Below are 14,783 nucleotides of genomic sequence, written 5' to 3' on the forward strand. Positions count from 1 at the left end.
CTGAAACTTCTGTCTTTTGTTAGTCCACTTACCAATATTCACTCAAAAAAAATATAAACTTAAATATGCCTTTTAAATTTATTATAGCTCACTCTAAAAATATACATTTGGAGCTCCGTGTATGATTAATAAAAACCAAAATATCTTACACAATTTAGCTGTACAATCTCTAAAAGAAAAATAAGTCACCATTAAGACTTACTTATTACAATCTGATCATCTTTTATACAATTTATAAACATTTTAGAGTTTACTTTATAATTTTGATTTGGCTTTTTAAATAGTTTGCCATTATGAATTTCAGATACAATATAACCTCAAAACTAGTTTAAACAATATACAAAAACCAAAGAAAACTGGTTTAAATATTCCTTACTTCACATACAAATAAATGACTCAAGTGCAATTTACAGAATAACATAGTACAAGATAGACTTTATAAGGTTAGTAGATTACAAAGCAATTTCCAAAATGTAAATTAAATGCTTTTCATTCTACTCTTTGTGCATTTGCCTTGTGGTAGTTTGATCTTGGCTCTAATTTGTGTTCTTGTACAACAGCCACTTTGTTAAATTTACCATTTACCTAATAAATGTATACATATTTCCCCCCTCAAGAAACATGTTCAGTAAGAAAAAACTGGGCTGTGTAAAAAACTGCAAAAATTTGGCCAATCTTCATGAACAAAACGTACCTACACCCATGTCCCAAAAAATCTTACCTTCCTGAGCTATGTCTGACACCTTATAACAGGTGTATGAAGACCCTAAAAATTGTCAATTTTACATTTTAAAAAACTGCATAGAGAACAAAACATTTTTTGGAAATCTATTACTACTTCTTGGATTTCATAATCTGTAGTAGACAAGTTTCGCATACTTAACATGTTTAAACTTTACAACTGCTGATTATTCTTATATTTGAATCACTACCAAATTTTCTACTGACATCTGATTGCTACTGGGCTAACGAAACAGATTTTTTTGACCAAATCTAGCCCATGAAATCTTCCACATTATTTAAGCCTGTTGTTTAGTCACTGACTGAAAATATCAAATTTCTATGCCACAGTCATAAAATTATTTTAAAACCATGTTAAATAAGCTTCCCCTCCCCTCCTTTTAACAATATGGTATGCTCAAATTTAAGGTGCTATTAAAAGTGCCTTTTGGCTTAAGATCTTTACCAAGTGGGCATCATGTCTGGAAACCAAACTCTACCAAGATGCTTTGATACTTCCCAATGAATCTGCTCCAAACTATACTTTTGGTCAGGAATTAGGACTTCTTCCATAATGGATAGCTGAGACAAACGGCCACCACACAACTTCACAAACTCAACAAAGGCACTGCAAGAGACTTCACATTCACCTAGTCCAATAGCTGACAAATTTTTGCAGCGTTCTGCAATGCGAATTAATTCCTCATCCAGTGGTCGTAATCCATTAGCACATACTACTAGTTCAACTAAACGAGGGCATGTCATTCCAACACGGCCAAGAACATCTTTACTTACTGATCTGCCAAAATAAAGATGGGTGGCAGGAATTTCATAACGAAAGAATGGGTCAAATTCTTCTTCATACAAAAAAAAATACATCACTAAATTTACTTTAGGTGAATGTCTGACAAAAGCATCCCAGCTGCTCTTCTGAATTGTATGGAAATGTGTCTGTCCCGGATTTTCACTGACTACATCAATGCGCAAGTGTTCTAATCTGACGTGTTTCTCAGAAGACAAAGCCAGAAGCAGCTCATCACTTAAGAGGTGGTAGTTCAAGGCCAGTTCACGTAAGCCATGACATTGGTCAGCCACACAAAGGATACCTTGGAAAAGAAAACAAATTCTGCCAATTCACAACTGAAATTGTACTTTTGAATAAATTATTAATTACAATTTTAAAAACAATTATTAAGACAGATCTACAATGTTTTACTGTAGTTTTAATGGGATGCAGCATGGTGTAATGGAAAGATCATTCGCCTTGGCAGACAAAAGACCTGGAGTTCAAATCAGCTATGCAATTCTGACCTACTTAGTCTTTTAACTTTTATGACTTTCAATTTTCTAATATGGGGTTAAAAACACTTTTGCACTACCTACACGGTAGTTGCTAGGAATAAATGAAATGGCCTATTTAAAGTACAGTGTAAACCTTAAAGTGCTATTTGTATATCTCATAGCCAAAAAACAAAGAAAGGCTCTATATGCACTAAACTATTTAGAGCAGTTCTTTGTAGTGCAAAAGAATTGGAAGCAAAATAGATATCCCTGAACTGGAGAATAGCTAAAACAAACTAGCACATGAAAGCAATGGAATATTACTGTGTTCTAAGAAACATGATGAATGAAGAGAAACATGGAAAAATGAATGCGAATAAACAAAGCCAGGAACTATAAAAGGTAAATATGGAGCAAATGTTAAAAATATTGTGAAATTATAAAGAACAACCTTAACCCCCCAAAAGTCCACAGGGTAAAATACTTAAGATTTTTTTTTTAATGTTCAGTGTTGCTAATTTTTTTTCCCAAAAAACTGTTATAAGAGGAAAGTATGGGAGGTGAAAAATAGGAACATTCAGACATATAAAAATGTCAAAACTTATTTTTTAAAAATGCTATTTGGAAACATAATCAGTAATAGGAAATGTCAACAAAGTCTGAATATCTTATGAATAAATTTTTAATAATAGCTTTGAAAGCTGATTATTGATTTAGATTAACCTATATGCTTAATCTTTATTTAGCTAATCAAATCATAATTCTATAAAGTAGAAGTTCTAAAACTTTATTCTTCAGTGTAAACACACTAAATATTTAGAATCCCAAGTTCAACAGTTTCATCATCCATAAAATGAGCTGGAGAAATGGCAAATCACTCCAGTAACTTTGCCAAGAAAATCTGAAATGGGGTCATAAAAAGTCTAAAATGTCTGAAAATAATGGAGCTATAGACACTGATTTTACCTACTCTATTGGTAGGTAGAAATCAGAAACAGCACTTAAGTAAGTGTAAGCTAAGAAGGGAGTCCATTACTGATTTTGCTTAAACATTTGACAATATCCTTTAGTATATAATAACCAGAATTGAACACAATATTTAAGATGTGCCCTAACAGTGCAGAATACTGTTTGTTAAAATCTTCTGTTCCCTTTTCATAACTTCATTGAGAATATTGCTGATACACATATTTCAAAGATATTGTTGATATGGGAAAGTTAATAACATTTTCTTAATCACCTTTTTAAAGTAATGGATTTATGATTTCACGTCTGATTAGCAGACACCCTTTTCTCAATCCAGATAGGCACCTGTTCTATCTGAGGGGGCTACTTGGGGCACAAACAGATTAAAAAATTTACAGAGAGTCATACAATCAGGATGTCAGAAGTTGTATCCAGGTCCTTCTATGAAAATAGCTATCTATTCATGATAGTATGCTGCCTCTCCAGAAGTATAAAATACAGCACCTAAAAACAGGCTCCCCCATTCACTAGTCCACACCGAGAATATTGTGTTCAATTTTGGGCGTCACAGATAAGAGATACTGACACATTAGCAAAAAAAGGAGGGTAATATGTTAAAAAGCCATCTCAAAAGGAATGGCTAAAGGAATTTGTAATACTTAAGTCTCAAAAAAAGATAAAAGGGAGAAAATAGTAGCCTTTAAATGTCTGAAAAACTCACATACAAGAATATGTTTACTCGCAATGCCCCCAAAAAGGTGAAATTTTTTAATTTGTTGATTTAATATACCATATAACTTTTATTTAAACTGTAATGAGCAAAATATAACAACATACCTGCTGGAGAGACATGAGGACAACTGCTCATTTTTAACAATTTGAGCGTATCACTGTTGTTAGCCACTAGTACCTTGAGAGATGGATCATCTACAGGTGTATCATCAATCTTTAGTGAAGACAGTGACTTGGAGTTTACAAACACAACGGTCAGTGCAGAGATAAAATGAGACTATAGGGAAAAAATCAGATCATCATTTAACTTTAAAAAAAAAAAATCAAGTTTCCATATAATACAATAGCAAACATGTCATTCCAAAATTTATGCTAATTTGCTGCTTCAGTAGTTGCTGCCATTAAAGAGGGAGGAATGTTAGAAAAAATGAAATAAAGAGAAGCTATTCATTTTCTTTATTTATGTTTCCAAATAGTGAAGAAAATCAAAGATACTGATTGAGAATGAACAGGCTCAGAATGAAGATCCCTTGAAGTTACTGTGGTTACTAGCAGCAGAAGGGAGAAATTATTTCTATCAGCTTATGGTGATGGTACTACTTAAATACATCACAGTACTCTATTTGGTAGCCAGTGTTAATGTAGTAAAATGTAGTAAAAGTAGTCTACCTTTTTTGTTTTAAGACCTCAACACTATCAAAAAACCTTCATATTCAAAATGTATGTAGCAACCAAATTAAAACTAATAATAAATTCAGACGCTATCAGAAACTAGTTGAAAATGCTGGAATTTGCAGATCTTATAAAATTTGGTTCTAAAAATCAAAACATTATTAATAAGCATGATAAAATTAATTCCTAAATTGTTTTCTAACAACTACAACTATACAAAAAGTGGAAAGGAGAGAAGAACCTCAGGAAGAAATGAGTTCTCTATCACCGAATACCTTCAAAGGCTAAACAACCACTGAAGGGATATTATAGAGAAGATTACTGTTCAGGAATAGGATATTCTAGATGATAAGGTCATTTCCCATTCTGAGATTAAAATTTAAAATATATTTTGCATAAGGATAATTGACTAATCTCCAGTCTTTATGAACAGCCATAACAACATTTGTTGGACAAGGAAATAAACCTGATTAGCTACTATGGACAAACTGGGTAGGAACAAGATTCAGAAGATGCAAGCCAAAGAATAGAGAGAGTGACACATGCCCTTACATACCTTAATTAGCTTGTGCTCTCATTCAGAATCTCTCAAGTCAGAAAGGTATCCCAATTATTTACTTGAAACCAGATCTCATGAAGAATTCCCTTCCATTATATGCCCAGAAAGTTGGTAGCTGGCTTTTCTTAAAGACAGTTAATATGATGAGGAAGTAATTTCTAAGATGATCCAACCAACCTGTTTCCCAAGCTCTCTCTAGATTTTTCTTCTCATGACCCTAAATCCATTTCCCACAACTCTTCACCTTGGGGTTTTTTTTTTGGGGGGGGAGCCAAACAATACTTCTTTGACATGACTGCTTTCAAAAGTTAAAGACAGTTTTTATTGTCACTAACCTCCAGACTGAATATCCTCAGTCCCTCCAACTTATCCTGGTCACTTTCCTCTATATATTCTCCAGATCTCTCAATATCCTTTAAATCTCTCAAAATCCTTTAAATATTCCAGTTATGGTCTAGTTCCCTAGTTACAGACATAATTCTTCATAATGCTGTTTAATATTACAACAGATTTTTTTTTTGGCTGTATGATAATACAGCTGATTCACATACAGCCTACAATCTACTAAACTTCCAGATTTCTTTCATATAAATTGCTATCTAGTCATAGCTACCTCCTATCTTGTTCTGAATAAGTTGACCATTTCCTTAACTCAACTTTTAGCCTTATTACATTTCATCCACTAGTTTTGGCCTAATTCACTCTAGTCATTCTCAACATGTGGATCCAAGAAGTCAAAGCTATTTGCATAATACTATCAAAAACTTTTAATTTCTAACAAAGTAAATGTTATAACATCCCCATAATGAAAGGTTTTGGGGGATCCTTCTGTATTTTTAAGAGGGTAAAAGGGTTCTAAAATTAAAAAAAAAAAAGTTTGACAATCATTGCTGTAATCTATTAAGATTATCTTTGGAGAGGGACAGCTACATGACACAGTGTATAGAGTACAGGAGCCTTTGAATCAGGAGGACCTGAGTTCAAATTTGAGCTCAGACACTTAGCACTACTAGCTGTGTGACTGGATTTATCACTTTAGCCCCAAATGCCTCTCAAAAAAAATTTATATATATATATAAAAAATGATGCAGCAAGTGAACATTGCCAAAGCTAGTAATGCACAAGCTCTTGCAGATTCTACCATGCTGGAAATGTTTTAAGATGGCTTCAGGAAAAAGAGAACTAGTTTATTTTCTAAGAAAGGGACTAGGTAATCATCACCAGAAGGCTGACAACCTACTGATGAAACTCTTTGGGTCAAAGCAATGCATAAAAATGGGAAAACTTTTTTTTAATGTTCCTTAGTCCTTTGAGACTCTTTTCTCTTTCTATATTGATGTTGGAAAGATGGGGGGGGGGGGGGGGAGGGGGAGGAAGAGGGGAAGAGGCATGGTGTCCTAAGAATGACAGTTTTTAGGCCTACAATAAAACCTTAATTTGATAGCTGGTACTCTAAAGTGACATCCTTAATCAATGACGAATTATAAACATTTTTGCTAGAGTAGTTGAATCATATGAATCATTACATTCTTGTAATAAATGAAAACTGAAGGAAGAAAAAATTTTGAACTAAATGGAAGGGCAGGCAATCCTTGGAAAGGCAAACAAGAAAACTGGAGTTGGTTTTACTGTATTCTCAAAATTTTAAAAGATTTATCATGGGATATTTGATCTTCATAGATAACAATGCTAATTAAAATAAGTGCAGCTTACACAAAAACATTAGTTGCTTAGGATGAAAGGATAAAGAAAAATTCAATGGAAAAATGTGCTAAGACTCTCCAAATCAAAACAATATCTACGCTGATACTTGGTGACTTAAATGCAAAAGAACAAGGATGGGAAAAGTGGCCAGGATGGATCAAGTAAATATATAGAAAGCAGGGATTCTTTTTTTCCCCCTGAAGCAATTGGGGTTAAGTGACTTGCCCAGAGTCACACAGCTAGGTAGTATTAAGTGTCTCAGGCCACTTTTGAACTCAGGTCCTCCTGACTTCAGGGCTGGTGCTCTCTTCATTGCATCACCTAGCTGCCTCTAGTATACAATTGATCTAGGGTTCAAGGATAATTTTCATAGTAGTCAGTAAAATATTTTTTAACATTTAAAAAAAATTTTTTTAACATTTTGATAAATATATTTCAGTATAATTTTCCTTGTAATCTTAAGTATTTTATCTTATGAATTTAAAAATATTTTGTTCATAAATTTCACCAGATTGCCAAAGAAAGCCATGAAATTTAAAAGGTTAAGAATCCTTGACATACAGGATATCTGTGATGAAAGTGATATAACTGACAATACTGGGAGACCACTTTACCAGATACCAATTTATACACTATCTAAAGGAAGAGAAGATATCAAAGGTGTAGGAAAAAAATATCCCAGATCTAATTGATTCCAATACAAGATGAAAAAAACATCAGCTACCACCCAACTATATACCTGTTCTGCCATCTATACTATATCTTTACAGGGATAATCTACACATGAATTACAAACATCTTCCATGAGAATATTAGAAAAGAATAAATACGTTTTCTAGAACAATATTCCACAATAGGCCAAATCTATACCATAGCACAATTGACAGAAAGATGTAGAGAATAAAAGATCTCATTAAGGGGTGGAGCCAAAATGTCAGAGCTTATAAAATCAAGAACTTATTCAACCTCTTCCCTGAACCTCTCCAAATTTCTTTAAATAATGACTAGTTGAATTTTAAAACTTTTCAGAACGCCCAAAAAGATAGAGCAGAACATTTTCCAGTTGAAGACAACTTACAAGATCAGCAGAAAAAGTTTGTGACAAAGGGGTGGTAGAGCAGTCTTGGTGCTGGCATCAGTCCCAGCCGAACCCTGGGACCAAGTATCAGCTAAAGCAAGACCTCTGAATCAGTGCCATTATAAATGACTTCCAGATCTCTCAGCTCAGAGATACCAAAGAGGATTTGGAAGGTCAGCAGCAAAGACCTATGGAACCAGAGTGGTAGCCCACTGCAATTCCAGCACTGCTCTGCCCTGGCCTTAGGCTTAGAACCACCTCCCTACCTGCTTCTACCACACACCCCTTGCCCCAGCATTATGAGGCCAGACCTCTGAATCAGTATCAGTGATAGAAGCTTCTGGACCTCTGAGCCAGGGGACACCAGGAAGGACTTGAAAGGTCAGCCTTTCAAGGTCTGTGGAATCAGGGTAGGAGCCTAGTGCACGATCCCAGTACAGACCATGCCAGCACAGCCCCGGCCTTGGCTTCAGCAAATCAGGAGTCTGGTGCACACTAGATCTTACAGCTGCAGTGCGGTGGGTATATTCCTAAAAGTTCCAGGGAAGACAAGAGTGCTTGTGGATCAGGTTCCTAGAAGGATCTCTGAAAACAGCTGAAGAAGCTTGGGACAGTGCACCTTCCACTCTGGAAACAGGCCTCCACTTTAACAAAAGATAGGAAAATGAGCAAAAAACATTTTTGCTGATCATTGAAAGGTATTATGATGACAAGGAAGATCAAAACATACATTCAGAGGATTATAACAAAGTCAAAGCTCCTACATCCAAAGCCTCCAAGAAAAATAAGAATAGGGTTCAGGCCATGAAAGAGTTCAAAAGGAATTCTGACTATCAAGTAAGAGAAATAAAGGAAAAAATTAGGAAGAAAATTGAGAGTGCTGCAAAAGGAAATACAAAAGGCTAATGAGAAGAATGCCTTAAAAAGCAAAATTGGTCAACTGGGAAACAAGTTACAGAAGCTCACTGAGGAAAACAATTCCTTAAAAATCATAATTCAAGGAGTGCTAGGTGGTGCAGTAGATAGAGCACCAGCCCTGAAATCAGGAGGACTGATCTCAGACACTTAACACTTCTGTCTGACCCTGGGCAAGTCACCTAACCCCAATTGCCCCAAGGAAGAAAAATAGAATTCAACAAATGGAAGCTAATGATTTCATGGAAATCAAGATACAATAAATCAAAAAGAAAAAGAAAAAGAAAAAAAAAAAAAATTTTAATGTGAAATATCTCATTGGAAAAATAACAGATTTAGAAAATAGATGTAGGAGAGGTAATTTTTAAATTATTGGTCTACCTGAAAGTCATGATCAAAAAAAAAAAAAAAAGAGCCTGGACATCATCTTTCAAGAAAGTATCAAGGAAAACTGTCCCGATATTTTAGAACCAGAGGATAAAATAAAAATGAAAAGACTCTATCAATCACCTCCTGAAAGAGATTCCAAAATGAAAACTCCCAGGAATATTATAGCCAAATTCTGGAACTCCCAGGTCAAGGAGAAAATATTGCAAGCATCCAAAAAGAAAAAATTCAAGTACAGCAGAGCCACAGTAGGAATAAAACAAGATTTAGCAGCGATTTAGCAGCTTCTACTTCAAAGGACCAGAAAGTTCAGAATATGATATTCTGCAGAACAATGGAATTAGGATCACAGCCAAGAATCACCCACCCAGCAAAATTGAGTATAATCCTTCAGAGGAAAAGGTGATCATTTTAAAAGATTCATTATGCTTGTTTGTACATTACTGAAAAAAGATTCAACTTGTATCAACACCTCACAGACTCTTTACAAAAAAAAGGTCTCTCACTCACTGAGCTGGCCCCAAAGTTGAAAAAGAAGAGCAAAGGATAAATTGCTCTTACTTACCCCAAGATGATCATTTTAACAAATGCTTATCTTTTCAGTACAAATATTGTTATTGTGTTGCTGTATGGCAGTAAACCGTATGTTTGCCAAAACATTTATAAATTCTGATAAACTACAAATAAGCATCATAAATAGAACAATGGAAAACTATATGGTGAATGTGAGAATATAATAATTAAGAAGAAATTTTTAAAAAGAAAAAATAGGAACAAATGTATGGCAGAAAAAGAAGATGGGATGGTTGGGTAAGAGTGAAGGATCACAAGAAGACAGAGCCAGACTGCTCTACTGGTACTTTACAGATATTAGAAGAAAGTGTGGAAGACCTATAGCCTACTGACTGGACATCATGTATGAACTTTTGGGAGACCTTGAATCAGAATTGCACTGTCACTGGAGGGAATTCCTGAATCAACAAAAGCACAGATCCATTTGAGTATCTCACAGTCAGGAAAAAAACAATCCCTACCTATTTGAGCTGGGCAAAAATGGAATGGGCTACTTACTACCTTTAAAAGTGGTAAGTTTCCCCTCTTTGGAGGTCTTCAAGTAAAGGTTGAATGACTGCTTATCAGCATTTCATAAGGACTTCTTTCACAGAGAGGTTAGACTATATGATTACTGAAGTCCTTTCCAACTCTAAAATTCTTTTGACTATGAATTGTGTTTTATAATCAATTAAAAAGTACAACTGGACTTTATACTTTCTACATTCTTTAATCAATGGTATGATAGTAAGTAAATATGCATTCAACTATGGAATACCATTTGAAAAATCCTTTTTTCTCTAAAATCCTCACTAAGAATGACTTCAGTATGTGTAGATGATTCTAATCAAGAGTGTACGTATATACAAAGAGAAATTCCATTCAGAATAACTGTTGATACCATAAAATATTTGGGAATCTATCTACCAAAGGAAAGTCAGGAATTATATGAGCAAAATTATAAAAAAGTCTCCACACAAATAAAGTCAGACTTAAATAATTGGAAAAATATTAAGTGCTCTTGGATCGGCCGAGCGAACATAATAAAGATGACAATACTCCCTAAACTAATCTATTTATTTAGTGCTATACCAATCAGACTTCCAAGAAAATATTTTATTGATCTAGAAAAAATAACAACAAAATTCATATGGAACAATAAAAAGTCGAGAATCTCAAGGGAATTAATGAAAAAAAAATCAAATAAAGGTGGCCTAGCTGTACCTGATCTAAAATTATATTATAAAGCAGCAGTCACCAAAATCATTTGGTATTGGCTAAGAAATAGATTAGTGGATCAGTGGAAAAGGCTAGGTTCACAAGACAGAATAGTCAATTATAGCAATCTAGTGTTTGACAAACCCAAAGCCCCTAACTTCTGGGAAAAGAATTCATTATTTGATAAAAACTGCTGGGATAATTGGAAATTAGTATGGCAGAAATTAGGCATGGACCCACACTTAACACCATATACCAAGATAAGATCAAAATGGGTCTATGACCTAGGCATAAAGAACGAGATTATAAATAAATTAGAGGAACATAGAATAGTTTATCTCTCAGACTTGTGGAGGAGAAAGAAATTTGTGACCAAAGATGAACTAGAGACCATTACTGATCACAAAATAGAAAATTTCGATTACATCAAATTAAAAAGCCTTTGTACAAATAAAACTAATGCAAACAAGATTAGAAGGGAAGCAACAAACTGGGAAAACATTTTCACAGTTAAAGGTTCTGATAAAGGCCTCATTTCCAAAATATATAGAGAACTGACTCAAATTTATAAGAAATCAAGCCATTCTCCAATTGATAAATGGTCAAAGGATATGAACAGACAATTTTCAGAGGATGAAATTGAAACTATTACCACTCATATGAAAGAGTGTTCCAAATCATTATTGATCAGAGAAATGCAAATTAAGACAACTCTGAGATACCACTACACACCTGTCAGATTGGCTAAGATGACAGGAAAAAATAATGATGAATGTTGGAGGGGATGCGGGAAAACTGGGACACTATTGCATTGTTGGTGGAGTTGTGAACGAATCCAACCATTCTGGAGAGCAATCTGGAATTATGCCCAAAAAATTATCAAATTGTGCATACCCTTTGATCCAGCAGTGTTTCTATTGGGCTTATATCCCAAAGAAATACTAAAGAAGGGAAAGGGACCTGTATGTGCCAAAATGTTTGTAGCAGCCCTGTTTGTAGTGGCTAGAAACTGGAAAATGAATGGATGCCCATCAATTGGAGAATGGCTGGGTAAATTATGGTATATGAATGTTATGGAATATTATTGTTCTGTAAGAAATGACCAGCAGGATGAATACAGAGAGGACTGGCGAGACTTACATGAACTGATGCTAAGTGAAATGAGCAGAACCAGGAGATCATTATACACTTCGACAACGATATTGTATGAGGACATATTTTGATGGAAGGGGATTTCTTTGACAAAGAGACCTGAGTTTCAATTAATAAATGACGGACAAAAGCAGCTACACCCAAAGAAAGAACACTGGGAAACGAATGTGAACTATCTGCATTTTTGTTTTTCTTCCTGGGTTATTTATACCTTCTGAATCCAATTCTCCCTATGCAACAAGAGAACTGTTCGGTTCTGCAAACATATATTGTATCTAGGATATACTGCAACATATCCAACATATAAAGGACTGCTTGCCATCTAGGGGAGGGGGTGGAGGGAGGGAGGGAAAAAAATTGGAACAGAAACAAGTGTCAATATAAAGTAATTATTAAATAAAAATTAAAAAAAAAAAAGAGTGTACGTATACAGACAATTTTCAGATAATGAAATTGAAACTATTTCCACTCATATGAGTGTTCCAAATCACTATTGATCAGGAAATGCAAATTAAGACAACTCTGAGAAACCACTACATACCTGTCAGATTGGTTAAGGTGACAGAAAAAAATAATGAATACTGGAGAGGATGTGGGAAAGCTGGGATATTGCTGCATTGTTGGGGGAGTTGTGAATGAATCCAAACATTCTGGAGAACAATCTGGAATTATGCCCAAAAAGTTATCAAACTGTGCATACCCTTTGATCCAGCAGTACTACTACTGGGTTTATATCCCAAAGAGACACTAAATAAGGGAAAGGTACCTGTCTGTGCCAAAATGTTTGTGGCACCCCTTTTTGTAATGGCTAGAAACTGGAAAATTAATGGATGCCCATCAGTTGGAGAATGCTTGGGTAAATTGTGGTATATGAATGTTATGGAATATTATTGTTCTGAAAGAAATGACCAGCAGGATGAACACAGAGAGATGAATACCAGAAGATGAATACATGTAATGGAGACTTACATGAACTGATGCTAAGTGAAATGAGCAGAACCAGGAGATCATTATATACTTAAACAATGATACTGTATGAGGATGTATTCTGATGGAAGTGGATTTCTTCAACAAAGAGGAAGATCTAATTCAGTTCCAATTGATCAATGATGGACAGAAGCAGCTACACCCAGAGAAGGAACTCTGAGAAATAAGTGTAAACTGTTTGCATTTTTGTTTTTCTTCCCAGGTTATTTTTACCTTCTGAATCCAATTCTTCCTGTGCAACAAGAGAACTGTTTGGTTCTGCACACATATATTGTATCTAGGATATACTACAACATATTTAACATTATAAGACTGCTTGCCATCTAGGGGAGGAGGTGGAAGGAGGGAAGGGAAAAGTCAGAACAGAAGTGAGTGCAAAGAATAATGTTGTAAAAAATTATCCAGGCATATGTTCTGTCAATAAAAAGTTATAATTTTTTTAAAAAGAGTGTACATATAGTTAGTAAGTCAGGACTAAGGTTGTTAATATTCTATCCAGTTAACTTTTTGTTGTATCAATACAGTCTGAAATTTTTTCCCTTGCTTTTTAGTGTCTTTCTTTTTTTCCTTAAGGCATCTTGTGAATCAATACCTAGACATCTTAAAATAATGTTGTTTCCCAACATACTTATCTAATCTAGGTACTTTCCCCATTTTTGTATTCTTTAGTGCCATTTCTACACTCTAGAAAATAATATCTGAGACTGTGATTAGAATCTTGTGATTAGGAACTATAAACTCCAAGTGTAGTAGAGTTCATTTGGACTGTCCTTGATGGTAAAAAGTTGGCTACGAAAATCTATGCAGACATTTTTAATGGAAAAAACATTTCTTCTGTTTGTTGTCTTCCTTTTATTTTCCTCCCTGGGATGACTTTGTTGAGTTGGGTTTCTTTCCAAGTTTTCATTAAACTGCTTTTACTCTCCACTGGCTCTGTTTCATAAGATAAATACTCCTTTCAAAATTTTCCATTGTTCTCTATTAAAAAATTTATATTAATTAATATTTTCCTTTGGTTTTCTTCTTTCTCTACTTTATGAAGTGTTTAATAATTAAGGCATTTTCTGAACTCTCATGGTCTCCCAGTAGGAAAATTCATATTTGTTAAACTAGTTCCTTTCTTTTGATCTGAATGAGCCAGAATTGAGTTGCTTTAACTACAGACCATACCTTTTTCCTCATTTTTATTCCTTCTAGTTCTGTTCCAATTTTGATCCTCCACAAAATTCTGTCCCAATACCTCACAGTGTAGAGTGCTAAGTCCTGGAAGATTCTACAAGAAGATTCTACAAATATAATCCTGGCAAAAAAAAAAAAAGTCTGATATCTGAGTACTGACTAGCTTAAATGTATGAAAAGGTGTATTACTAGTAATACTAGTAGGCCAGATATTTGGTGATGAGTTCTTTAGCCAAGGCAACTCATGAAACAAAGTTACAAAATGATCCCATGTACTTTCTGCTTGTGCAGTGATAGTAGCAAAGGTGATGGGGTGGTTATGAAGGGGTGAGATTGAAAGCTAACAATTAGTTTTTAGTTTATCAATGAACTTTAGCTTGATTGTTGGTGATTTTAAAATATTACATACTTATCCAGTAACTAACCAGTTGAATTTTTACTATAAAAACATAATTGTACTGATATTAACATTCTTTCTATAAACCAGAGAATTTATTGCTGTTTGTTTTCAGTTGTGATCGATTTTTAAAATTTCATTTGGAGTTTTCTTAGCAAACATACTGGAAAGATACTGGAATGAGTTGCCATTCTTTCTCCAGCTCATTTTACAGACAAGGAAAATGAGGCAAACAGGGTTAAATGATTTGCCCAAGGTCATATGGCTAGCAAATGCCTGAGGCC

The 14,783-nt window shown here is 34.5% G+C and overlaps 2 protein-coding genes across 3 annotated transcripts in view; one reads left to right on the top strand and one right to left on the bottom strand.

Annotated features, from left to right (window-relative positions):
• The window catches only part of CLN5 (CLN5 intracellular trafficking protein), a 33,455-nt gene that overhangs the window by 12,295 nt on the left and 6,377 nt on the right, over positions 1-14,783 (top strand). The gene's annotated exons all lie outside the window — the stretch shown is intronic.
• The window catches only part of FBXL3 (F-box and leucine rich repeat protein 3), a 29,743-nt gene continuing 15,024 nt past the window's right edge, over positions 65-14,783 (bottom strand). For both annotated transcript variants that reach the window (XM_051983946.1, XM_051983945.1), the window contains exons 4-5: positions 3,805-3,976; positions 65-1,826 (exon numbers count right to left, since the gene is read on the bottom strand). In XM_051983946.1, coding sequence (XP_051839906.1) covers positions 1,183-1,826; positions 3,805-3,976 — 816 coding nt within the window. In that variant the 3' untranslated portion in view covers positions 65-1,182. The remainder of the gene's footprint in view (positions 1,827-3,804; positions 3,977-14,783) is intronic.

The sequence above is a fragment of the Antechinus flavipes genome, chromosome 3, assembly GCF_016432865.1.
Source record: "Antechinus flavipes isolate AdamAnt ecotype Samford, QLD, Australia chromosome 3, AdamAnt_v2, whole genome shotgun sequence".
Lineage (NCBI taxonomy): Eukaryota > Metazoa > Chordata > Mammalia > Dasyuromorphia > Dasyuridae > Antechinus > Antechinus flavipes.